The sequence below is a fragment of the Anas platyrhynchos genome, chromosome 1 (genome assembly GCF_047663525.1).
Source record: "Anas platyrhynchos isolate ZD024472 breed Pekin duck chromosome 1, IASCAAS_PekinDuck_T2T, whole genome shotgun sequence".
NCBI classification, from domain to species: Eukaryota; Metazoa; Chordata; class Aves; order Anseriformes; family Anatidae; genus Anas; species Anas platyrhynchos.
This window is the reverse complement of record NC_092587.1, coordinates 152,277,891-152,303,535: the sequence shown is the minus strand read 5'-3', so window position 1 is coordinate 152,303,535 and position 25,645 is coordinate 152,277,891. Positions and strand designations below refer to the sequence as shown.

The window sequence follows — 25,645 nt, the reverse complement described above, 5'->3', positions numbered from 1 at the left end:
TAGCCAACATGGGTTCATGAGGGGAAAGTCATAGAATCATTTAGGTTGAAAAAGTCCTCAAGGCCAACCTTCAACCTAGCAGTGCCAAGTCTATGTCTAGACCATGTCTCCAAGCACCACATCTACACGTCTTTTGAATACCTCCAAGGATATTGACTCAGCTACTTCCCTGGGCATCCTGTTCCAAGTCCTTTTTAAGGAACTTGATTTCCTTTTATGACAGGGTTACTCATCTAGTTGACCAAGGAAGGCAGTTTATACAGTGTTTTTGGATTTCAGCAAAGCTTTTGACACTGTTTCTCACAGTATCCTTCTGGATGATGTCCAGCATAGAGCTAGGCAAATACATAACATGACGGGTGAAAAATTTGAGCCTGAACAAACAGACACAAAGGATTATACTAAATGGGGTTACATCGGGGTGGCAGCCACTTACTAGTGGTATTCTGTAGGGCTCCATTTTAGGGCCAGTTCTCTTTAATGCTTTCATAAATGATCAGGATGCAGGAATCTATAAACTAAGTTTGCAGACAACACTAAATTAAGAGGAGCTGTTGAGTCCCCCAAGGGTAGAGAGGCCTTGCAGAGAGGTCTTGAGAAATTGGAGAGCTGGGCACCACCAACTGAATGGAGTTAACAAGAGCAAGTGCCAGATGCCACACCTGGAATGGGGCAGCCCTGGGAATATGTACAGACTGCAGGACGAGAGGCCAGAGAGCATGTTATCTAATAACATGGCTTGCAGTAGTGCTTTGGTAACAAAAAAGAGTCAATCTAATAGTATTGAGCTTGGATAATTGTAAAAATATGAAAGCCATGCACTAATAGTCGGCTGAATATGAGCCAGCAGTGTGCTCAGGTGGCCAAGAAGGCCAACAGCATCCTGGCTTGTATCAGAAACAGCGTGACCAGCAGGGCTAGGGAGGTGATCGTCCCCCTATACTCGGCTCTGGTGAGGCCGCACCTCGAGTACTGTGTTCAGTTTTGGGCCCCTCGCTACAAGAAGGACATCGAGGTGCTTGAGCGGGTCCAAAGAAGGGCGACGAAGCTGGTGAGGGGCCTGGAGAACAAGTCCTACGAGGAGCGGCTGAGGGAGCTGGGCTTGTTCAGCCTAGAGAAGAGGAGGCTCAGGGGCGACCTTATTGCTCTCTACAGATACCTTAAAGGAGGCTGTAGAGAGGTGGGGGTTGGCCTGTTCTCCCACGTGCCTGGTGACAGGACGAAGGGGAATGGGCTTAAGTTGTGCCAGGGGAGTTTTAGGTTGGATGTTAGGAAGAACTTCTTTACCGAAAGGGTTGTTAGACATTGGAACAGGCTGCCCAGGGAAGTGGTGGAGTCACCATCCCTGGAAGTCTTTAAAAGATGTTTAGATGTAGAGCTTAGGGATATGGTTTAGTGGGGACTGTTAGCGTTAGGTCAGAGGTTGGACTCGATGATCTTGAGGTCTCTTCCAACCTAGAAAATTCTGTGTGTAATTGTTTTTATGCTATTGATTTATATTCAAACAATATTTGAATTTGAGTTCAGGGTAGATAAAAGTTAAATATTTATCATAAATGAAATCACGGCTTTAATTCATTCTTCTAAGTTTTGAATTATGAAAGGCTATGGTGAGGGCAAAGCATATTAGAAGTATGAAATGTGAAGCAATGTTAAGAAATAGCTAAATGATCCATTACTGTTTTGAATATTTATATCATGTAAATTTAAGACAGGTACAAATATCCATATCTAAGCTCGGAGATGTGCTGAATCCCACACAAAACTAACATGAGATGTCTGCATGTGAGCAGTGGTCAGTCAATGTTCAGCTGGGTGACTGTAGGTGGCTGGCCTTGAGATGCATGTCTCCACAATCTGTTCACTGTATTGACTTAGCTCCTTTGTCATGGGAGCTTAGACACCTTGCTCGTGTCTGGACAGCTGCATTTAAAGACCTGGCTGAAAACATTTACTCCTGTGTCGGTTTAAGCATCTGAGAAGAAAAATAATTGATTAATCTGGCATACAGGGGATCTTATTGTGGAAGTGCGGTCATATTTGTTTGTGGAAGAGGGGGATGCAGATATTTCCAGTTCTGGAAGAAAGGAGAAAATAGCAACAAAGGAGAGGAGAAGGTAATGATATCTCTCATAAGATGCTGTGCCTTTCATACTTGTGACTTCTGAGATCCTGTAGAAACATGTGTTTTAGTTTTTGGTTTGTATTTCACTTCGAAGTTTTCAATTTCTCTCTCAGATCTGAAGAAAAGTTAGTGTGTCCAAAATCTTGCCTGCTTTGTCAGTTTTGCCAGCTGGTTCAGTAAGAGGCAACCTCTACCAACCTTTCTTAGCCTGTCCATTTACGTCGTTATGACTACAGTGCTGCAGTTAGCTTACGATGAGATGTGTCCTAGAAGCATCTACTGGTTCATTGATCAGAGAGGGAATCCGTGAGAGTAATTCAGCTGTGTGTAGCTTGAAGACTTCTGCCGTAGAATGAGTCACATCTCAGCAATGCCTAGTGCTCTTTGTTGACTATGAAACCAACTCTAAACTACTAGCTCATATGTAGGCTTTTAAACTGTAGATGTCTACACTGAGGCAGATAAATCCAATTGTGATCTTGTAGGTAAAGAGGTTTGGTTAACACGGTGATGACTATTGCCTGTAGAACTCTACCAGTGACCCAATGGAGCCTACCTATAGGTCACAAATGCAAGCTCAGGATAGATATACTGTGCTGAAATGCCAGTACATCTACGCCTGCACACACACAAAGAATGACTGAGGTCTCATCACGACGATTGAGATCTCATCACTTGGTCAGTGAAGATAGTGTTGATGGACAATGAAGAAAAAAAAAATCGAGGTCTTTAGGAAATATATAAGCCCCGAGTCAACTGGGAAGGAAATGTGATTCTATGAAAAAGAGTATAGTATTAGAGCTTTTTTTCTGTCAAGCTATCACAAAGAGTTGTTTATACTCTTAATGACTACTTCCCCAAAGAAAGCTCAAACAAAATAATCCACCACATTACAGTTATATTGCAGGTTATAACTGCAAGCTGAAAATACACATGCAGTGGTTTTATTGCTGGGCAGTTTTCACACGCTCTGTCTTGGTTTGATAAATGATGTGTTTCTCTGACCAAGGTAAATACAGAATCTCCGCACAAACTTTAACTCCTTGTTTTATTCTAGCTGGATAGAATTAGGAACATCCTAAGGATAAAGCAGATAAAATAGGTGTGAAAATGTCACTTCACCATGAGAATACTGTTATTTGCCTTTTTTTGTTGTTACCTGGAAAAAAAAAATCTTGAATACATATAATGAATTTATTTAAATTTCTCAGACCAAAGTAATTTAGCATTTGCTGACATTAGGTTCTGTCAAGCTCTCGCCATTAGGCAAAATAATTTTCAACATAACTTTTGACATCGGTCTGCCTGCTGTTTCTTTGATTTTCTTTTTTAGTGTTAATCAAATAAAAGATGTAAAATATCTCAGTGAGTAGTGGAGCATGTATTGGAGAGCTTCTGTATCTGGTCTACCTAACAAAAAGGAGAAACCACGGCTACTTCCTTTTTCTTCAAAGTGTACAACTTTGGAGTGACATGAGGGAAGGGGAGGGGAAGTTGGCTTTTCTGACAGGGGTGGGAAGAGGTTAGGAAATTTTGTGTGAAGGACCAGTAGTAAGCCATGATGTTAAGAAACAAAAAATGTAAGCACTCTTTTTTTTTTTCTGCAGCGCACCAGATATATTCCAGTTTGTCCATTTCCTCTGCTTAGATTTTGCTTGATATATGGTGGATGAGATTGTAGGTTATGATGGTAGGACTACCAGAAAACAATTTAGATGCGATTCATGTTGCCAGCCAAAAATTATCCATTTTAACAATGTGAAGTTAACTGCAGTATCTTTCCTTGGTGAGTTTTTAGAGCCTAAAACACTCCGAATCTCACCTATTTGTGGGAAGTAGCCCTTTCACCTTATTTACAGCGTTCAAGTTAGCATATAATAAGGTCTTCTTATCTTCACTGAATAAACAAAGTTGGCTTATCTAGGCCTTAAACACTAGAAGCTCACTGCATCCGTGACCAAAAAAATGGCGTAAAAAGTGTACTTCGTCAAAACTTCTTTTTTTTTTAAGTGACACATAACAAGTTCTGCATGTGAACCAGCTAAAGAGGAAGTTCTTTGGAAATATTTGACATTAAGATGGGTATATGACACTAAACCAGACTGAATCATAAGACCATTTTAACTATAAGAGTCTCCTCTTTAGGTTTATTGGAAATATGCAAATAGACAGCTCTTCCTCACTAGATGAAGCTTCTTGAAAATCTGTTAACACCGAGCACAGAGTTTGAAGTTTCTCATACTGCTGCCTGATACCTTTACAACTGGAATAGTGAGTCCAGGGAGAGAGGAAGGGAGTGACATTGAAATCACAGCAAGTCCGAAGGTAATGTGGTAGATTTTGACAGCATTCACGTAGTGCTTCTCACAGCTGAGCCCGTCCTTCTGTTTATACTTACGAAGAACTGCAGGCTCACGTGATTGCTCTGCAGAAGTATTGGCCCGCAGTACGTTTCTTGGCAGCTATTTGTAGCAGATACGCAGATAAGCAGATTAGCCTCGTTCCTCCACCAGGTGCTTTTTATCTCAGATTTTACCCTGAACACTATATTGTCGGACTTGTTGACTTTCTAAGTTCACGTTTGGGTTACACAACGAGTTTCAAAGTTCAAGGAGGGGCCAAGAGGTTAGCGTGCTGCTGGGGAGCAGCAAAGGGCGAGAGGACAGCCCTCTGCAGCAGGTGCATGGGCTGGAGATCAGCCACACTGCTCCCGTGAGCTCAGTAAAGCTGGGAAAGGATGCGTGCGTGGCTTGCAGGCTTAATGCTGCCGTTTGGCCTTTCTCCATTTTAGAGGTGCCCCAAAACTTCAGCCCTTTAAAGCCTTTTCTTCTGATTAAATGCTCTCGGATGACTCTGCTTAGAGAAATACAAGAAGGCTTTTACTGGTACCACTGCTGGCTGCTGTTTGCAGTACATTTCCCTTTCTGAGACAAACAAGTCCCGAAATACTGGCACTGCTGCTGCTATCCTATTTGCTGTTTTGAGTTTGATACGAGAATAATTCTCTTTGTGGTTAACGTGTTCAGACACGTGTCAAGATTTGTCATACCTTCAGGGAGATACAGATTTTCCTATCACCACTTGCTTTGTTTTGTTCTTGACTTGCTGAACTCTTTGAAGATTTACTGTGCCCTGAAAACATCAGGCCTTAGCTAAGGGCTGGAGGTGATAAGAGTGGGCAGAGATCAGTAGCTGGGAGGGACATCTGGCAGAGGTGGGGGAATGCTGGTGTGACGTTGGACAAAGTATTTTGCGTGGCAGCTCTCTTTCTCTGAGATGAAATTATACACAGTATTTGCAGCCAGGTTCAGTAATTCTTACTCCCCAAAAAGCAACTTTCCTGGTAGCCATACAATCTGGGTTTTCTCAAGTGAGGAGCCGCTATGTGCTACCTCTCTTGGGACCATGTGGTTAGCTTCTGAGGGACCTGCTTGCTGGGTAGGTACATGAAGTACGACATGCCAAGAGTAGCTAAATGACAGAAATGATACAAATACTGCTCCATTTACTTACTCTTTGGTGAGTATACGTCTGTCTCAGTTTCCAGTTGACATGCACAAGATTTGGTCATGGGCTTACAGTCCTCTGGAACGTTTTCACTAGAGCTGAGGAAAGAAATATTGAGGTCATCAAGAAGCTTTTGTTCCAGTGCCCTGTCATTCCTGAAGTCCTGTCAGGACATTTCTTCAAATACAGAACATTTTTGTTAAAGGCAACCTTCACTGAGATGCCGGAGGCGGTGTCCTTCCTCTTATCCCATCCCATTTACCTCCTTCCACACAAGAAGATAAGGGGTTAAGGATAGCCTAAGCTTGTTCTTTCCCATTTTAGAACTGTAGCTTGGTTTTGGTGCTATATCCAACCCCAAGACCAGTCATAAAAGATGATAGAATAAAAAGAAAGCGAGCGTTTCCCAAAGCAGAGCTCTAATGTATTGCTCTAAAAGTTATCATCTCAGTGGATAATTAGCAATAACCTTGTAAGTAATCTGAAAAATATTCCCATCTCAAAGAATATTACCTTTTCCTAAACCATCACCATTTGTATACGCAGCAATGAAATGCTTCTGTATGCTTATACAAATATCAGTGAGATAAAAGTACATATCCTCAAAAAAAAAAAAGAATAACCCAGATTTAGAGGTTCTACATTGCTTTTAAAGTAATTGCATTAATTGGGTCTGTCTCATTTACGCATTTTTTCGGGTTTGTATCTCTTCCTGTTCATTTCACTCTGCTGTCATAGCATAATTCTTGTGGCGTAGCAGCTGATAAATAGTCACAAATACTGAAACGTGGCATAAAGCAGAGTGACAGTTTGCACAAGAAGTTTGGCCTTGCTGCTGCACCACTTCCAGCTCAGGAGCTTCATGATGGGGTTAAAAATGCTGCTCAGGTGATGCCTGTAGATCAGCCTGGGGCACATGGATTTCGGTTGCTCCTTCTGAATATGGAATGAAATCAAGTCCCAAGGCACACATAAGTATGAACACAGGGAATGTGTTTTTTTTTTTTTTTTCGTACAGGCAGGAAGAGAGCACCACAAAGACTATCTTTCTTCAATGTCATTTTTTAATTAACTGTTCTTTTTTTTTTTTTCTCCTAGAAGTTAGGTTGGCACGTGTCTGTGTATACTCTTGGATTTAGCTTTAAATCAGCTGTTTTGCTTTTGTCTCTGTTAGAAGGTGAAACTTGGGGGTGGGAACAAAAGCCATAAGGAAGGGTGATTTTTGCTAAGGAACATTTGCAATGCTTCAGCCTCCTTGAGGGCAATCTTAATCTACTCAAGTCAGCATGCAGCACATCCTGACCACTGCCTTTACTAGAAATCAAAATTTTATTTGAAATTTTTTGAAATGGTCGGTTAGTTATGGTTCCAATTCTGAAACAAACAAAAAACCCCAACCAACTTTCTGAGTCACAGGCAATGCAGTGCACAGATTTTAGAAGGTAATATAGTCTGTAGTGGTGAGGAAGTTGGAGGGAAAGAAATCCCCTGTTCTTGACTCTAGACTGAGATCTCTGGGTGAATACAATAAAATGTTCTTTAAAAAATAGAAGGACCATCTGCTATCTCTGCAGCTAAATTCAAAGAAAACTTGCTGTGTTTAAAGGCTTTGTTTTTTAACTTTCAATTTTTGCTTCTAGATTTCTGGGATTTGCTACAATAGCAGTATATTAAAGGTTCATCGAATTCTTTGTGTACCCAGCTGGGTAGCAAAGCTATTTTCCTGGACTCTTGAACCAATCTTCTCATCTGCGGAACCAACGAGTGAGATTCGAGTGGGAATGGGAGCCACAGTCGACATCCAGAGGCAGCAGAGGATGGAGCTACTGGATCGGCAGATCATGATGTCTCAGGTTGCCCAAATGAGGCGGCAAAGGCAGCAGCAGGTATTGTTACACACACACTCTGTAAGGGTTATTTTAAGTTTACATAACGGGAAACGTTCATTTTCAGGTCTTACATTTTGTTGATTCCTTTTCGATATATTCTTCTCAATTGGTCTTTCATACTCTGTCCTACTGCTGATGGTCATTTGGGTGCTTACATAGTTTTGTATGTTAAAACTGCTTCACAAGATGGAAGCAAACGTCAGGGAGTCCTGTCAGGATATCAGTACTTCTGGCATTCTGCAATGCTGAAATGAACAATGATGCTGAATGGTAAAGTGCTTGCTCTTCTGTGGTCTTTAGGAAGAGCCATTGTTGAAAGCTAGGAAATCATAACACTTCTGACTGTTCTGAGTGTTTGTATTGTTAGCATCCTGTTCAGAGGGATTGAAAATTGTCTACATAGCTTCTTTAATTGCAAGTGTACTTGGGATAAAGCCTGCGTCTGTAAGAAAGTTCAGAAATTCAATTCTCTAGCTGTCTTACAGAGGTCAACCACAGGGACTTTCTCTTTGCAGCAGTTAATGCTCTCGTTTTATTTCCTTACTTAATGGAATAGCGGAGCCTTTTTATTTTCTGTTTTAGTCAAGGCAAAAAACACAGATGTTCACATACTTTGTGTTGTAGGGCAGCAAGACAGAGCTGAGAGTGTCTCAGTTCACTTTTTCCTATACCTTAGAAGTTTACATTACTACTCTTATCAAGCCTAGCAGACAACGTGCACCTTGCATTGCTCTATTGTGAGCATACGTTGCTCCTAATTTTGTTACAGCCTAACACTTTGAGGTCTTAATTTAATTTCTTCTGCCCAAAATGCAGCTCTATACTCATACAAAAGTCCTCATTATGTTTGTGGTAACGTAGTGCCAGTAGGTACAGCCATGTTACCATTAATACATTGACAGAATTAGAGACGTGTCGGCATAAAGCTTTATCTTTGGCCAACAACTGGAGTATGAATCTTTGTTTCCAGTCCCGGGAATTCTGTTTTCTTTAATTTCTTAACGCCTAAATGTGGTCAAATTGTTTCTGAGGTGGAAAGATTCTCATCTACTTCTCTCTGTTCACACTAGAACATGAATCAGTTTTAACAGAAGAACCGAGCTAGAAATTATTCAATTCTTGAATATCACTCTTGTATTAGGAAACGCACTGAAAGTGTCTGTTGGGCCACAAGCTGTTGTGACGATGGCAGCTAAGCTTCTTCAAATAAGAAGAGGAAGAAATTACCAGTTGTTAAAGACAGCCTTTGTAATACAATTTAATTGCGAAAACTAGTAGATAAGATCAAAATGGTAAATGTTTTTTGAGTCGATAACATTTCCTTCACGTTTCCTTGGGTTATGAACAGCAAAGGTAGCAAAATGTCTTCTCAGACTTGACTTCAGAGTTTTTTCAAAAGGTGGAGGGGTTTAAGTAGAATAAATGAAAAATGTTTGAACAGCAGTGACTTGCTTCAGCTTAACAATCTGCTGAAACTCTTTCAAGTTACTTTCATGACTGGCCTTTAACTTTAGCATAGCTTTCAGTTTTCCAGTAGTGCTAGACGGTGAAACTGGTGAGCAGAAAGCAATGGATTCAATGCGTGAACACTTCAAAAAGGTTCATCAGAAAAAAAAATGTATTAGGAAAGCTTTTACCAGGCTTATGACTCATAGAATTTACTGGATATCAACTAAATCATTAAAAGTGTCATTCTCAACTGTTGAACTGTAGTGGTAAAAAATGAAAAACGGGTTAACTTCAGCCTCAAAATAATATTCAAAAAAACGAAAACAGTTGAAAACTTGAGAATAATTTTCCAGATAGTTGTACTTGCGCACTTCTTTTGTCTTTAGAGGCTTGGGAAGGTGTAATTTGAAGGCAGTGGAGTTGAGCAGATCCCAGTACAGATGAGATTTAAAGGATAATTTTACCCATGGGAGTGAGGCTGGCAAAGAATGCAGATCAGTTTCTTCGGGAGTTAAATAATGCAAGCTGTAAAGTATATTGGTCAGGTTATCAAATGCAGCTTTGGATTATATTTTAGGACAGTGTTGTGCGTATTTTGGCATTTCAATATGCTGTCCATGGGTAGTATCGCATAGGTGAGATAAATTAACATTTTCTCTCCTGCTTTCCATGTTGTTTGGCAAAAGAAAAGGACTTAAACTTTCCACTGCACATTCCTCCCTTTCCTTTACTCTTTCTGTTTATGTGTTTGAGAAGAGAGAAATCAGCTTCCCTGCATATCAATAGCACGTGGAAGAACACAAGAACATGATGTGCGGTTTTAGCAGTGCTGTGTTGACCTGCAGAGCGTGGCAAACTCTCTTCTGGTCTTAAAGAGGGCCCTTAAATAGACACTTTTTGTCCGAAGCTTACTCTGCAGGTCTTTAGAAGAAGTTCTGAAGAACGTGAGCCTGACAAGTCAAGACAAAAAGAGGAAAAGCTTAAAAATAAAAAAGGCAAAGAAAACAATGGGGAAAAAAAAAAACTTTCTCACAAATTGTTTTTCCTATAGCTCTAAGATATTAAAATGTAAATAATTCTTTTTCTTCTACTGTTCTCTGGGCTCTTTTATCCAAGCCAGAATTTACTTTGGATGTTTTCTACCAGGGGAAAAAAAAAAATAAAAAAATTCTTAGAGCTCAAATTCTTTGAGCTTTACCTTCCCTAGTCTTTCTCTTGCAGAAAAGTTGTGGTCTGGAGGAGTCTGAAGCAGAGATGTGTGTGTGACTGCTGGGCTGCCAGCCCTCTTCACTTCGAGGAGCAGGTTGAGTGACAGGACCTGACCATAAACCACGGGCTTCATTGCTTGATGTCCCTCATTTAGTTTAGCCCAGAAGTGTGCAGCGGTGCTGTGTCTGTTGTTAGAAACTGAAAATTTATCTTACGTTGCTAGTTTCTCAGGGGAGTGTGGTTACACGATGACTGATTTTTCTCTTGCTTTCTAGTTGCTATGGATACAGTCCTCACCCAGATGGGCTTGAGCAGGTTGAAAACTTTCTGTTCTTTTTTTTTCTTTCCATGGATAATCCTGAGAGATGATGAGTTTGTCACAAACGGAGAATTACTGAATGTTGCCTCCATCCACTTTTTGAGGCAGTGAAATAAAACGCGTGCCATGTGTATTGATACCCTTAAAAATACCAGCTTGCTATTTTGTAACTACTTCTTAAACTTTAGTTTCTTAATTCTTTGCTTTCCCACTCTTTTGTCAGTTCTGTTTTCTTGTTTAAATAATTTATCCTCGTTTTCCTTTTTTTCCTGTGAACCTGATATCCTTCCTTCCTATCATTTTCACGTTTTCATTTCCCTCTATGTCATGTTCCTCCCGCGTTTTCGTCTCTTCCCGTTTGTCCCCATCATTTCCCATACTTCGTGTTTGCCCCTTTGCAACACTCTTCTTTGCTGTGGATGAAATTTTCACCCATCATGTCGTACCCATCGCTCATCATTTGCATCTTGAAGGGGTAGAAGATGCATCAGGTGTATCTTGAAGGGGTAGAAGCCACTCACCTTTCCCTCGCTCAGGCCAGGATGTAGTCAAAGTCTTTGGCACTATTTTATCCTTCCAATACTGTAATAAGGATTTGAACTATAATGTAATAAACAGCAGGTATTAGGTGTTTTCCATAGTTTCGTATGTCCGAACTGCTTCACAAGACACAAGCAAGCGTCAGACAATCCTGTAAGTCTCCCGACTTTTCTATTTCTTCATCCGTTTCATTTCCCAGCATTTTTCTGAAGTTTATCTTTCTGTAAGCCAGATGAAAGGCCTGGTGGGAAAGGGGAAGAAATTGCTGCATCTGTGCTTGCAGGGAGTCAACTTGACTTTCACTTCCCACTGAGAACCTCGGGGGGAGGCTGGCAGATAACCAGGCTGCAAATAGATGAGGGAGGAGCCCGTGCCTAGGTGCTACTGGCAGCACTGCTGGGGCTAAAGGCAGGTGGATATGTATGGGATACAAAGTGCTCAGCACCTTCTGCTGGCAATTACGTGCCACTTCTTTGAGTGCTCACCCCTGCGCCCATTCTGCGTGTGGGGAGGGTGGGAGGAATGAACCCCAGCCCCTTCACCTTGAAAAAATGCTCTCTGTATCCATAGGACGTTTGTTCCTTCGTTCATGCTGAGCATGTTAAACACGCTGCGTTGCCTGCTTCTTGGTTTCTCTTAACTTTCTTGGCTCAAAAAAAGAGCTTCCCCAGGGTGCTCCAGGCTGTGTGATAAGCCTACAGCCATATATGAAAATCTTTTCTGCCCCTTCCTTCACTTTTAAGCTTTATTTTTGTTCTTTTTCCTCCTTTTTGTTTCTCAGTTCCAACTGCTGTTACTTTCCAGTGAGACCAGAGAGCCCTTTGATGCATATCACAAGGCATCTCTATGTGAGCTTCTTCTGCTTGCAAAGACCAGACTTCTTCTCTAACAATGTGGCTTCCCCTAATTGTTCCTTCTCTAGATGTCTTCCTCCTGGGACACGGGAGGGATGATCTGTGGGGAGATGCATTGAGTGTCTTTATTGTTACGTATCCTGAGAAACGTGCCACTTTCTTAGTCTGTGAACTAAGGACTGTGAGGCTGTACTGCTGATTTACCTCCTGGTTATTTTAAGTGGTCAGCTTCCATCCTTGGAAAACAGAATTTAATGGAGAAAATGGAGCAAATTGTCGTAGGACGAGAATTAGTCCTCAGGATGTTGTCCTTGTTCAGAATGCTAGAAACCAATCCCTCAGTAAATATGCTCACAGACAGTCCATTTCTGCCTTCTCAGAGAAGTCTAAGAACCAGATCTGGCCATATCCTTTAGTTTTCACACTGGTGCTGAGAAATATCATTATGGCCAAGTCTTCTCGAATAACTTCAGAAGTCTGAGTACCAAAATGTTTCAAGAAACCTCATGAGACATTCTGTGACCTTTTGCACACTGCCAGGTAAGTCCCTGTAAATTCTCACTCTCACAGCCGAAACTTTGGATGGAAAGAGCTTGCTCATACTGACCACAGATGTAAGTATCACTCTCAGGAAGGAATCTACCACACCAGTTTACCTGAATAAATGGGTGAGATTTTCAGCCCAGTGGTATGCAAAGTCTTTCTCTAATTAGGTTTTTGTTCCAACTACTCTGTGTTACCTGTAACTCCTCTGGGATTTTGTGACATAATTCAACAGAAACTGTCTTTTACAGTGTTGTCATAAACTTCAAAGACAACTATAGGTAGGGTACTCATAGGATAAAAATGTTACTTGAGTTCAGATCCCAGAGATATGTGCCTACAGAATTGACATCATGTTTTAAGGAATTTTCTTAACTAGTTGGTGATTTATGGGTTTATTCCAGCCCATGAATGAAGCGTGTATGCTGCAGCAATAATCAGCGTGGCTAAATTTAACTGAGCATTTAACTCATTATTGAGTAACACTGTTGCAGCAGTTATAACCCACTACTATTTGGGTATTTCTAAATAGCCTTTTTTTATTTATGGGTAACTTGTTCATGGATTCTGGATGTGAAATCATTAAAAATGTTGAATTTCACAGGTGCTTATCCAGGTAACGAGTTTATGACTACTTCCTCTACAGACCCACTTTCTTTTTCTATCTTCTTCATGGAAATCAGCAACTATAGTTCTTCTAGAATAATCTGAATATATGTCAGTAACAGCCAGCTGTCACAGTCACAAGGCTATGTCACTGTCTGAAACTCCTAGTCCTCAGTAGCCCACCTGCTCACACACTGAACTATCATTTTTTCTTGGTCTGGAATTATACAATTCTCTTTCTGTCTGACTCATCATTTGAGCTGTAGCCTTTAGATACTGGCTAAATTTGATACAATATTTGTAATCGATTTCCCTACAGAAGCAATGGCTGGACAACTTCCTAAGGAAAAACAGTGTCTTACTTCAAAGCAAATAATTTCTGAGAAATAGATTATGTTTCTTCTCCCATTTGTTGTTCTATACTCGTACTCTTGACAATTTATTTGAGGTAGTCCCTTTAAAAAAGCTCCTGGCATCCGAATCTCCCCAAGCATTTCAAGAGCATATAATTCTCTGCTGTCTGATCTATGCCTGTTCACAGAAGGCAAGTTTCTTTTTAGTTGTTACTTTCATCTGTATTTTCAAACATGGGTCACAAGGCGTCCAGTTTGGGGGCTGAGATTCTAAAGCTTTTTCTGTTATCCTTCATCTGCACTGAGAGTCTTGTTTGGAAACCATTTCTTCTTCCTAGTGTCAGTTTTCATCTCATGTAATAGAGAAGAGGCATGTCTTTCAGCTAGTACGTGACCCTTGTCAGTGTTCAGGTTTTCTGATGGGAACTCTGATAGCAGCATGTAGAAACTGCAGGCCCGTGTTTCCGACTGTTTGCTGAAGCCTCAGAGGCACAGTAAACGTGTAGGTTTTGCCAAGCAGTACTGCCAATGTGCCACCTTGAACGTTGATTTTGTGTTGTCAACAAATGGAAGCCCATCCTATTTGTAGCCTAAGACAGAACCTCAATCTTCGATCCCCAAAAAGGGATGATAATTTATTTTTTTTTCCCCTGCACAATCACAGACTGGCCCATTATGCACTCAAGTATTTGCTTCTGCTAAGTATATTGGAGAATTTGGTTTTGAGTTTTCTTTGTGCCCAGCGTTTGTTAGCTCAGCTTCTCAAATCAAAACAATTTTGAAACTTTGATTTCTCACTTTTGTTTTGACCTCTACTTATTCATGTTTGAAAAGGCTTGTGAAAAGGAAGTGTATGAGAGATTTTCTATCTAATCATCATGCTTCACATGTCACCAGTGAGCATCCAGAGGGCCTTGTAGGAAGGATTAGAACTGCCTCTGCTTTGTGTGAAGTGTCTGAAATGGAGTAACAGCTTGTTTCCCTAAGTCCAGACGTGGTGTTCGTGCTGGTGGACCCACCTTCAGCATTTGTGTGGCACACTGAACCCATACACCTTGGTGACCTCACTCAGCAGGTATTGAATGCTCAACGTAAGAGCAGCTCCAATTCCTTCCATCCCTGTAAAATTCGGGTGGTGATGATGACTGACAGCTGGTGTAGCCGTGACCAGTTTGTATGAAGAGCAGCTGACACAAGCAAGCAAGAGTGAAGCCAGAGAGTCTGCAAATGGAAGTGCTTTGAAACGGTGGCTGAAGCCTCGTCTCTCCTGCCTAGAAAAGATCTAAATTCCCATTTCTTAGTGCAGACAAAGTCTGAGAATCCAGCTCAACACTTCCCTGATGCTGGATGAATGAGTACCATCAGGTCTCAGAAACGCCAGCTTTCAGTTTCTGGTGGATATGAAGTTTCTTTCTTTCTTCTTGCCGCAGTGATCCAACACTTTGCAGCTGACCTGCCGCACCACAGCAGTACTGAAAAGTGAATGCTGCGGTGATGCACAGCTTGGTGCCGAGCAGGTATTTAACCTCCCTGTTATGGGCTGACCACAGAGCAGTCTTGCCCCTTTCAGTGTTTTGCGCTACCCAGCGGGTTTTGGGAGCACCTCCGCAACTTTTCACTTGCTGCCAGCCAGTTGTGTGTGAGTCATATAACGGTACCCCTTCCTGTCGTGTAGGGCAAGCAGTCTGCAAGACCAAGTGCCTGTGCGTGCATGAGCACACTAGGAAGCATTAAAAACTCTCTTACACCTCCCCTGAATGCAGCAGCAGCCCTTCCCACCTTGCTGCCCAAGCTGCAGATGTGGCTGCTACTTGGCGTTTCTGGCTTCTGCTACTACAGCTACAGCACGTGGTGCCTGTGCTGAAGTCCCTGCCATTGTTTCTCAGGCAGCTTCAGGGGCCAGATTAAGGTGTTCCTCCTAGATTTCAAAGGAAATAGCTGATCAGGCTTCAGAAAAGCCCACATGTGGATTTGTGAACTTCTGTGACACATGAGCTCCTGTGGGAGAATGCAGACATCAAAGTTCAGGATGCAGCAAATAAGAGCTGGAGACAGAGCCTCTTGGCTAAAGAGACTTGTCTGTAGCATAGATTCCCAGAGAAAAGTGAAATATGTTTAGAAACTGCTAGACTACTTTCCTTGGTGAAAAATTCATCCCATCGTTATGGGTGATGCTCACAACACTCACACGGTTACATTTCTACCCCCTTTCTAAAAAGGAAGTTATTAAAGCTTCAAAAAAAAAGAAGTTGCAGATGAAATAATCCCCCAGAAGAGTGTTGACCTCAGAAAAAGAGATGGGCTAGGCAAAGCCCACTGGAAATGTCACTTTTGTCACCAATCTGTCTTACACAACGTCCAGATACTGAGGCAGCAGATCTCAGCGTGTCATTCACAACCACACTTTTTCTTTATTTTATCGGTACGCATACTTCGGAGTCATCTGAAAAGCAAATGAGAGGTTTTTTTGTTTTCAGTACATTATACGTATATTTTTAATGAAATTTTGTATGTAAGAAGACAACATTTATACCAAATGCTAAGTAATGGCGCCTATGCAGAGCAGCAAACTCTAAAAATGTTACTTTAAAAGATGAAATGCAAAGCAATTTCCTTTTTTTTTTTTTTTTCTTTCGCTGTGGTTGTTGTGTTAAGAAAAGGTGAACAGGACAGATATCAGGAGGTGTTTCCTGTTTGTGCAAACAGATGGCGAGTTGGCATTAACCATATACATGAGATAACATTATCAAAATATCTTAACCACATGCATCACTTTCAAGAGGACTTTTATAAAGCATTTTCTTTCAATTCTGGTAAAATAAATCTAATTGAAGTAGATGCACATGGTAGCTACTTCAGTGGATGCTTGTTAGTTGTCCACAATACATTTTTATTTGTCAAGTTTGGCTAGGAAGTATTTTACAGAGTATACCATGGCAGGTACGTATATGGGAAACGGGGAGAGCTGCCTCTCCTAAGAGAGAAAGGAGATCACGTGAAAAAAATGGTGCAACTCGGCTTTCAGCAAGCTGTACAATCAAAGACATTTGCTAGTTCGTAGGGTGGTATGAATATATTTTCCTTTACAAGGAAAGGAGTATCCTCCTTTCTTGTAAACAGCATTGTCCCAGGCACCACTAAAAAAAAAATCAAGGATGTGACCTAACAAGGCATAACGTCAATACGTAAAGCAGTGGCGGCTATCCAAGAGTAATTCATCGATATGGTATTTCCTTATAACATTTTCTGGGGGGGAGAGCTGCCGTTTTTGCATTCCCTTAATTGAATCCTTTCCTAAATCTCATCCTTTGGTCATCTGAAGCTCATGACTGATTTGTCGCTTTCCTGTAGCAGAAGTCCCAACATTCCCAGTGTTTTCCTCATCTCCTTCTAGTAGGGATTTATCAGAAATTGATAAAATGGGCTCCTCGGTGCGTTTGTCTCCAGTCAGACAGTAACAACGAATTTGCCATCAACCAATTCACTCATTCTTTGTACTGCTAACATCAAAAGAAGCTGCAATTTTCTTTAGTTAAAAAATAAAACCTTAGGAGGAAGGGTGCGAGAAAAGCTTGTAGGATTTTCCTTAAATGTGTCCAACTTCCTTCTCTTCAGCTAATTGTTGGAGCATCTTTTTGTCAAGAGTTTTTCCTGATGATGCAAGGAAGATTTTGTTGCAGGCAGAAATGAGGGCCCAGTCACCACCTCGTACAACATACTTGTATGAATGATGGTTTGTGGAGTGATTTTTTCAGTGGTTGTCTCTCTCTAGTAGAGGAGCAGACGTCAGGACATCTGAAACGCAGTTTCTGATTAATGTTGTGAAACTGAGCTTGATGATTGACAACAAGACTAGAAATTCTTCACAGCATCCCACTGCAGGGCCTGCAGCGTGTGTGCAAGCTGATGGGAGCCTCGTGATGGCGGTAAGCTTGGTGCTGCTTCAACGCTGGGAGAAGAGAAGAGGCCTCCTCGAGCCTCTCATCCTGCAGAACAGATGAGACAAAGGAAAAATTAAATACGCAATAAATAAATAAATAAATAAATAAATTTTGCTATAGTGAGTCTGACAAAATCAGATGTAGAAGATTTGGACTAGGAAAGCAGACCACAAGAAGAAACCTTACCTACGTGTGGGTAGTGTGACGAGCGGTTCCTGTCAGCCTGGATGGGGGAAGGAGGTGGCGTATCGTCACATCGTGACCCCGAGCACGCCAACAGGCTCTCCAGGGGGTTGCATCTGCCCGGGCTGAGGGCCAGCTCTGACACGGGACAGCTCCTAACCCTGGGGCAGACTTGTGAGAAAGAGCTGTGGTTGGAAACGTCCGTGAGAAGCCTTGTTGGGGCCTCGCCCACCTCGGCTGGGAGTTGCCTCTGAAGGCAGGGCCTTCCCCTTGGCCTTTGCTGAGCTGCTGCGTGGATACGCCTGTGCCAAGCCACATCTACCCCCGACGGGTCCTGACCCCACTGGTGGGACTTATAGGATTGATCTTAGACCTGCCTCATGGCAGGCCAGACTCCTGGCTGACCATGGCTGCTGTCACTGGGCCTGCGCTGCTCGTCTGGCGTGGCCTCTCTGCTAGTGTGTTGTCACCTGGGCTGAATACTAAACACTCAACTATTTAGTATTAAACCTAATTATTCTCATAGTAAACAGACAAACCAGAATCACAGAACTGCCTGCCTTTCCTTAAATGGATCAGACTGACAGACATTTGTCATGAAGGTGCTGCTCAGGAAAGGAGCTGACATCCTGGGCCCTCGATCACCCTCACTGCTTAATTATTAGCCCCTTTCCTGCTTTTTTCAAGTTTGCTGATCTCCAGCAGGGACTCTCAGGTGATTTAGAAGCATTGCTCAAATGAATTTATCACATTGGTTATCGCCGTGTGAAATCTTCCTGACGGTTCTCAGAATAAGTGGCTTAGTGTGGTCACAGAGTGCAGAACTCATCACAAAATTGTGAAGGGGAGGGCTGAAGAGTAACTTCTGTAAGGCAAGGTAGAGTACTGGTCTGGAAATCTGCATATTTTTAACTGGAATTTGAGAGCTTTAGTTAATTTAAGGCATTTTTGGATGCTCACTTTGGGTCAAATTAAAAATCACAGTTCTTACTGTCTTTCTGTTGTGATAGTTAAGCTTACCTGAAAGTCACCATCCACACTGGAAATCCACAGCCTTGGTCTCTACTTTCTGTGGATCTGAGACACTAGCAGTGCTTCCTAAGGTCTTCTTCTCTTTACTCTTGGCCATGGTACCAACTCCTGCTGCAGTTCCCCGGATCTCTGCTCTTTTACATTGTACAAGCCTGTCATTTAATCAGAAGCAAGCCTATGAAGGGAAACAATTTCCCTGCAGTTAAGGATCAAGAATCTTAATGCGCATGGCTTAGATGCCCTTTGTGAATACTCAGTTGAGAAGTAGACCATCCAGAGTAAGCTGGAATTAATCCTGAACATCGGTGGTCACAAAACATTAAGACTTTCAGCCTTCACTACTTGCATTTTGGGTATTCTCAAGTCGTTAGTATAGGCAAGAGCTGGTGGGTTACATTCGTCACCATTTCCAAAGGTAATTGAAATATTCCGAGGACAGCTGGAAAGGATGTTTCCACAGCCGTGTTGGTCTGTCTGTCTGTCTGCGATCTCTGGGAAAGGGATCGCAGGCTTTGCGCGGAACCATTCTTAGTGCGTCAGCCCATATCTGCAGCTTATCAAGTTTTCCATTATAAACCTACAAAACTAAGCTTTTACCTTATTAGGGAGTCTGGGCTTTGTACTGCAGGCAGTGCATGTCGTGCACGCTGATTTAAAATGTAAGTTTAGGAGAAGGAGACAGCCAGGCCTCTTTGTTACGTGTCAGCAGCACGGGGCAGGGCGGGTGCAAAACCCAACTGGAACAGGCAGCTGAGAGCACAGCTGGAAAGGTACATTTATTTCAGTCTTCAGATACACCAACATACTGATAAATTAATACATTTACTGTAGATTTTACATTTCATATGCATTATTCTCTGTGAATTCTGGTGCTACAAAAAAAAATTAAAAATGCCATGGTCCTGCTGGCTTTTTTCAATTCAGCAGTTTTGCTTGAATCACCCCTGGAAACATTATTTTCTCCCCCTCTGGTCTTTCAAAAAAGAAGAAACACAGGCAAAGCAGCCTAAGTTCATTGTTCTTGCTTAACTGTAGAGCTTAGTGGGCTTCCAGAAATTCAGAATTAATGAATTAAAACACAACATAACTCTGAGCTAGGGGAAATTATAGATGGGGAAGTACAGGACATGTGATTTTCCAATACCACGGAGAAGCAGTGCATCAGTCTCAGTAGTAAGTCTGAGATCCCTCTCCGGGCTTAAACTACAAAATAATTCTCCTTTTTACTGTGGCTGCTTGGCTAACGCAAGGCGTGAAATCCTTCAAGGTAAAAGCTCGTGATGGTTAAGCAGATGTGGTACACGGTGTACAAAGTAGAAATGTAGGTGGGTAACAATTTTTTTAATCTCCAAATCACTAGGAGTGGAAACTGGATTGAAGACTGGTTATGACTCCTAGCTATCTCGCATCTTCACAGGGAAAAAAGTGCTATAACGTGAGGGACTGGAACATTTTGCAAGCGAGTGGGTCAGATCTAATGAGTCCCCAGATGCTTCGTCAAGCGTGCTATTGCACTGCCCCCTGTGGTGTCTGGGCTGGCTGGGTCTCCTTGGGAGAGAACGGAAGAAAGCAAAGGAAAGGGCGGGAACCCTAAATAAATGATTTTTTTTTTTTTTTTTTTTTGTCTGGGATCAGGTTTTGCTGCTGCCAATGATGATCTGGTGGAGCAGAGAGCATTTAATGCTCTAGGAGTACATAAAGGCAGGAAGAGCCCTAACTGAGAGGAGAAAAGAAAAAAAACTCTCTTAAGAGGAAGGTCTTCTGAGAAACGACAGTACAGAACTAAAATAGAGCAACTAGAGGAAGGAAGCCCGTGTCCTATATATACAGAAAGGGAGGGGGATCTTCTCCATAGTAACAGAGGGAGCCGGCGAGGAGGGAGAGCACAACACCAGCTGCATCGCAGAGAACAGCGAGGGATGGGGTTGGCTGCTCTTCCCCACTCGCAGGTCCTGCTGTGATAGGAAATCCCTTCAGAGGTGTTTGTTTAAGGTCATGAATGGAAGGTGGAATACTCCTGGGCACTGCTAACGCTTGTGCTTCGTGTTCTAAACGTCTTGCTGTTACAGGGCTTTAAGCTTGGCCGATAAAAGAAAGTTTCGGTTCTGTGATTTACGCCGTACTTACACTACTGCTGTGCATCTGTGGGAGTACCGTGTGGTTACAAAATGTTTGAGCGCTGCAGTACGGCCAGATTTTGCAGTGGGGTTTGATACACTGAAGTTAGGGAAGACCGAGAGTCTCTAGCAGTAGTATTGATGTCACAGAAATCATCCCTGGCATGCAAAGTCTGTCACAGGTAGCCTGCGAGCTGGGCGTGTGATCAGCAGCATGTGTTCTGAGTTTCCTGACGTGGTTTTGTGGAAGCAATGAAACGCATTTTTGCTTTCCCCCTGCTTCCTTCTTTCACTCCTTTCCCCATGCGAGGCACTCGCAGGACCCTCTGATGCATCTCTTGCCAGGCAAATCCCTCTTGGCAGAGAGAGCAGGGTCTGCGGCCTCAGAAACCCATTGCTGTAGTACACCAAATTGTTCATGATGGATGGGAAACATGAATTATGAGCAAGAAATCAGACAATCCTTTCCTCCTTTTATTAGCACTCTTCCTGAGTTTACGGTGACTACTTCCAGCAGCTAGTAAAGCAGTAACCAGCCCAATGTTGGCTTCACGACAGACTACAGCAGCCCTTGTTGTTTGAAATAAGCATTTTATGCAAATGTTTGCCTTTTGAATTACATGAGGCGTGTGATCTTCTTCTTTAAAAGTGCCTAGTTCTTTGCAAAGAGACTGACGGCAGTGTCTGGTTTCAGGGTGGGATGATTAACTGGAATAGACTGTTTCCTCCTCTACGTCACAGACAGAATGCGAATTATCAAGATCATCGTCCGTCTGATCAAGACACACCTCCACCTACCGAGGTTTCTGAAGAGCAGGTAATTTTTTATATATATTATTTTATTAAGAAACGGTCAGGGATCATCTCTGATTATGTATTGTCTGTTGACACAATTTCTGAATCATTCTCCACAGCAGCACAAACCAGAATATAAGGTAACAGTCACGGTACAAACTAGAGTTTCAAATCAACTTGGGAATTTCTGCTTTTATGAGCATCTTTCTGTCTTTTGTATTTAAAGATTAGACAGTTTCACTAGTGGGGACTACCCAAATCTGATAAAATATGTGTTCCAAAAAAAAGGAAGAATGACAAATAGATTTCACCATTTTCCCTGTAGGCATACAGCTTTTTCCTTCACTGAGGTCTCCAGCTTAATTTTCCAATTCAGTCATGGAGCTGTTTGGAAATAAAAAAGGTTATGCCACCTGTGGACTGCAGCACACGCTTGGTGTAAAACTTTGATGTTTCCGTACACGATCTGGTTGAGAGAGGAGTTGTGTGTGTGTTCTGCCTAGTGGAAATTTAGGCTTTTGTCAATAGGTTTGGTTTGGTTTGGTGTGTGGTTTGGATTGGCTCAGTTTTGTTTTCTCAGAAGAGAGGATGATTTACTAGGAAGCTGAAGAACTGAACATTAGGCTTGTTTTTCTGTTCAGGATTTACTGTGTGTGATCAACTTCTCCAGTTTTTAGCCCATCTGCGGTTAACAGCATTGGCCTTTTCATAGTCTAACATCTCCGCTGTTCCTGAACAAGACTAGGTTTCAAGAGTGAATTTTTCTTTCCCTTTTTCCCATTTTAAGGAGGTAAATCAACACTTGCTAGTGCCATGCTGTTGTTTCTAGTTATTTTAGAATGAGGTTGCTCCAAAGAGAAGTCATTACTATGATCCAGTTCCAGTTTTGGTTCAGTGCTGGGTTATGTTCAAAGTTAACTTCATCGATGACTACATCAGAAAAGGAGGAAAAAAAAAAAAAAAAGAACCAGCCAACACAACAAAAAAAAAGTTTTGGGGCTTCTGACCCCAAAACTGACCCAGGATCAGATTCATGAAAGCACTTCAATATACGCTTGCATTTTCTAACACATTGAAGTCAGAGAGATCACCTGGCTGCTGTCATCCGAAGCGCTGTGCCCTGCAAGGCAAAAAGAAGTCCAGGCACCTTTGGTTTCTCAGGATTGCTCCGTAAATTAATTGTCTCAGAGTGAGTGGCAGGAGTGCAAGGTTGGTGTCTGTTCCCCAGGTTCAAATTTGCAAGCGTAGGCAACACTTTTGGTACAAAAAATCTCTGCCTGTCTTGTGGGTTTTTTAGTACCTTAAATTACCGTTACCAGTGTGCAGCTCAGCTTCCTGGAGCTGGATTCAGTTCCTGTGATTAAAATACGCTCAGACAAAAACAGCTTTTTGTTGTTAAAATTTATCCCTCGTCGTGCTCGCTGGATATTTCTGTAAATGGGAACGTTGCGACTCCATCCGCCACTTATTGAAAGTTAAAGTTAGAATTCGTGGCCACTAGCTTTTTTTTTTTTTTTTTCTTTCTGAAGTGTATTTCTGTGGTTAGCTTTTATTTCCATCGCTTGGCCTCGTTCTCATAAAGCCCATGGCCTTAGGTGAAACATGTGAGATAGGAAGCGTTAGCAAGGTAGCGGCTCTGAAATCCAGTTTGGTATCGCAGAGAAGTCGAAAGTAACAGCTTGTGTCTCTCTCTGCAAGAAGGTGAGAAACTGACGCTGGGGAGTGAAGGGGAGAAGGGGTGAAACGCACCAAACAGGCACCATGTTTGATATTTTGACAGCCAAGGTAACAGTTTTCAAACATTTCCTAGCAACTCGACAAGCCACCAAGGCAGAAAAGATGAAAAATACTGAATGTTCTGGGGGTGTCTTGGAGGACGGGAAGGTTGCCTTCAGTTGCACCTTTCCTCTGTTGCATGAAGTGCTGGTGTGCCCCAGGAAGGCTCCTCCCAAGACACGAAGGGCCTCGGCCGTGCTCCCGCTCCCTCCGTGCAAGCCTGCCCGTGGAGGAGCAGCTCACAGCCCGCAGCTTCCACTTTCGGGAGCTGCGGTGTCTGCTCGCAGGCCAGCGTGATAACAGGGCAGGAGGGAGGCTGCTTCGTGCTGCCAGCGGCCGTGGTTAGCTCTGCACGCTGCACCCCAGCCTCTTTTTCCCCTCTATGGGTGATTAAGTATAAAAAGGAATTAGTTACATAGTGACTTTTGGTTATACCTAGTGGAGAATTGTAGGTTTTTAATGCAGTTTAAATTGGAACTTAATCCTAGATTAAATTTGATTACATGCATGTTTTTTTTCCCATTTAATAATTTGAGTATCCCTTAGCACAAACCAAAAATGTTAGGTGTCTGTTCGTGATACTGCAGAAAAGGTTGATCAACTGGTTCCTGATTACCCAAATCACTCTCTTAATATGCCCATGTCCAGGTAATTCTTCCATCAGATGTCATTGATGTGTGCCGTTTTTAAAATATTTAGAATCCTTCCATGAATTTTACCAAACCAATTTAAGTATTGCATTGCCTCTGCTGTAGGGGCAGCTTTCAGGTTCATTGTACAAACCACCTAGAGTGAATGTGCTGTTGGTTTTTATGCATTGTTTTTTATGACCTTTGGAGAAGTGGGGGTTTTTTTCAAGGAAAGTACAGCAAAGTATGTACAGACAGGTTTTCCCAGGTGCTGCAAAATCCCACATTTTGGTCAGCGTTGGGTTCTCGAGGGCCTGTGCTTCTCCAGAGCAGTGAGCCCTGAGATGGTACCAAAATACAAGCAATGCCAGCCAGGCAACAAAGCTTCCTTTCCATTTCACCCTTCTCTCAAAACTAGACCAGCTAGGAAAATACATTTTCAGCAAAAGGTTGTTTTTTTAATAAGCTATCACAAAGCAGCCATCTCTTTCTCTGACAGTATCTTCAAGCGTGCTGTCCCAGATGTGTCTTTGTGGTGTCGTGTACCTGTGCTTGCTTATTCTGTGGGAACAGACTGATTAGTGGGAAAAGGTGATCCCTGACCCTGTCACAAAGCTAATGCACACGCAGTATGAACAAAACTCTGTTTTTTCAGTGGTTTGATGTTATTTCTCTTACAGGTCGCACGACTTATGGAAATGGGCTTTTCCAGGGGAGATGCTCTGGAAGCTTTGAGGGCTTCAAACAATGACTTAAATGTAGCCACTAATTTTCTACTGCAGCACTGATGGGTTTCTGTGCGAAGGAACTCTCCTCGTGGGGTTTGTACGCGTCTGAAAGAGGATCAAAGCCACCTGCTGGACAGACTGACGAAGGTCGTCCCTGCAAGCAGCGTCAGGAAGAAGAGGCTGGCTCTGCGTGACCGGTGGTTGAAAGCAATGTTCATGAATGATGTGAAATGTTCCCAAGCCTTCAAATCAATTGGTGGTTTCTGTCCTGGTTATCCTTTTCAAAATAACTTTAGTTTCTCCTTATTACTGGATATCACCTAAATTTATTTTTTAAATGGAGTAGGTGTTTTTTTTTTCTCTTGTAAATCATTGTTAGACATGTTGTCAGACTTAATGACTAGGGAAAGAGGCTCCAGCAACCACCACAACTAGATTTACTACCTGTCAAGAAAAATTGTATTTTCTTCATTTACCAGCCTAATTTCTCTAGCTTACATGTTATTTTACAGTACCTGTTTTTTGACTACAATAATAAGATGTTTGAAGATCACTTTGTTTTCAGTTCAGGAAGGGGTTTTGGGACTATTTGTCATTCTTCAGGAAGGTTTATTAACGCCTGTAATATTTTATTTCCTGAATTCCTTTTTAAATAAAAGTTGTCATTCAGCACATGATGCGCAGGTAGGATATGAGGACGTTCGTGTGCGTATTGCAAGCTGTGGTCAGCGACCACTGTAAATTGAAATTTTACAAACCAAGAAAGTTGCTGTTCAGACACAGGGCATGAGGACACTCACTGGAAGCAATAAAAGTGGATCGAGTAGTACAACGAGGTCAGAACTGGAATGATTTGAATGGCTTCTACATCTAATTCAGACCAACTTCTGTAACGATGGATGTGTGCTCAGTCTCCTCTGTGCTGGTTTCATGTTTTGAGCTGGCTACCTGCTGTCTCAAAGGGAAAATATAAAAAACTATCTTTTCTATATAGTTCTAGTTTTCTACTTTTGGAGATGTGGGTGAATCCTTGCTCTCTCGAGCAGCTAC

General features: G+C 42.2%; 1 protein-coding gene and 1 long non-coding RNA gene across 2 annotated transcripts in view; one reads left to right on the top strand and one right to left on the bottom strand.

Moving 5' to 3' along the window:
* Nucleotides 1–25,272, top strand: part of UBAC2 (UBA domain containing 2) — an 86,534-nt gene extending 61,262 nt beyond the window's left edge. Inside the window, exons 7-9 of the mRNA XM_027443585.3 lie at nt 7,273–7,518; nt 21,362–21,484; nt 24,548–25,272. Coding sequence (XP_027299386.1) covers nt 7,273–7,518; nt 21,362–21,484; nt 24,548–24,655 — 477 coding nt within the window. The 3' untranslated portion in view covers nt 24,656–25,272. The remainder of the gene's footprint in view (nt 1–7,272; nt 7,519–21,361; nt 21,485–24,547) is intronic.
* Nucleotides 15,786–17,688, bottom strand: LOC106017311 (uncharacterized). Its single transcript, XR_001190701.5, has 2 exons — nt 17,522–17,688; nt 15,786–17,380 (listed from the first exon to the last, which is right to left on the bottom strand). It is a non-coding gene; the product is annotated as an uncharacterized lncRNA (long non-coding RNA).
* Nucleotides 25,273–25,645: the final 373 nt, after the last annotated feature.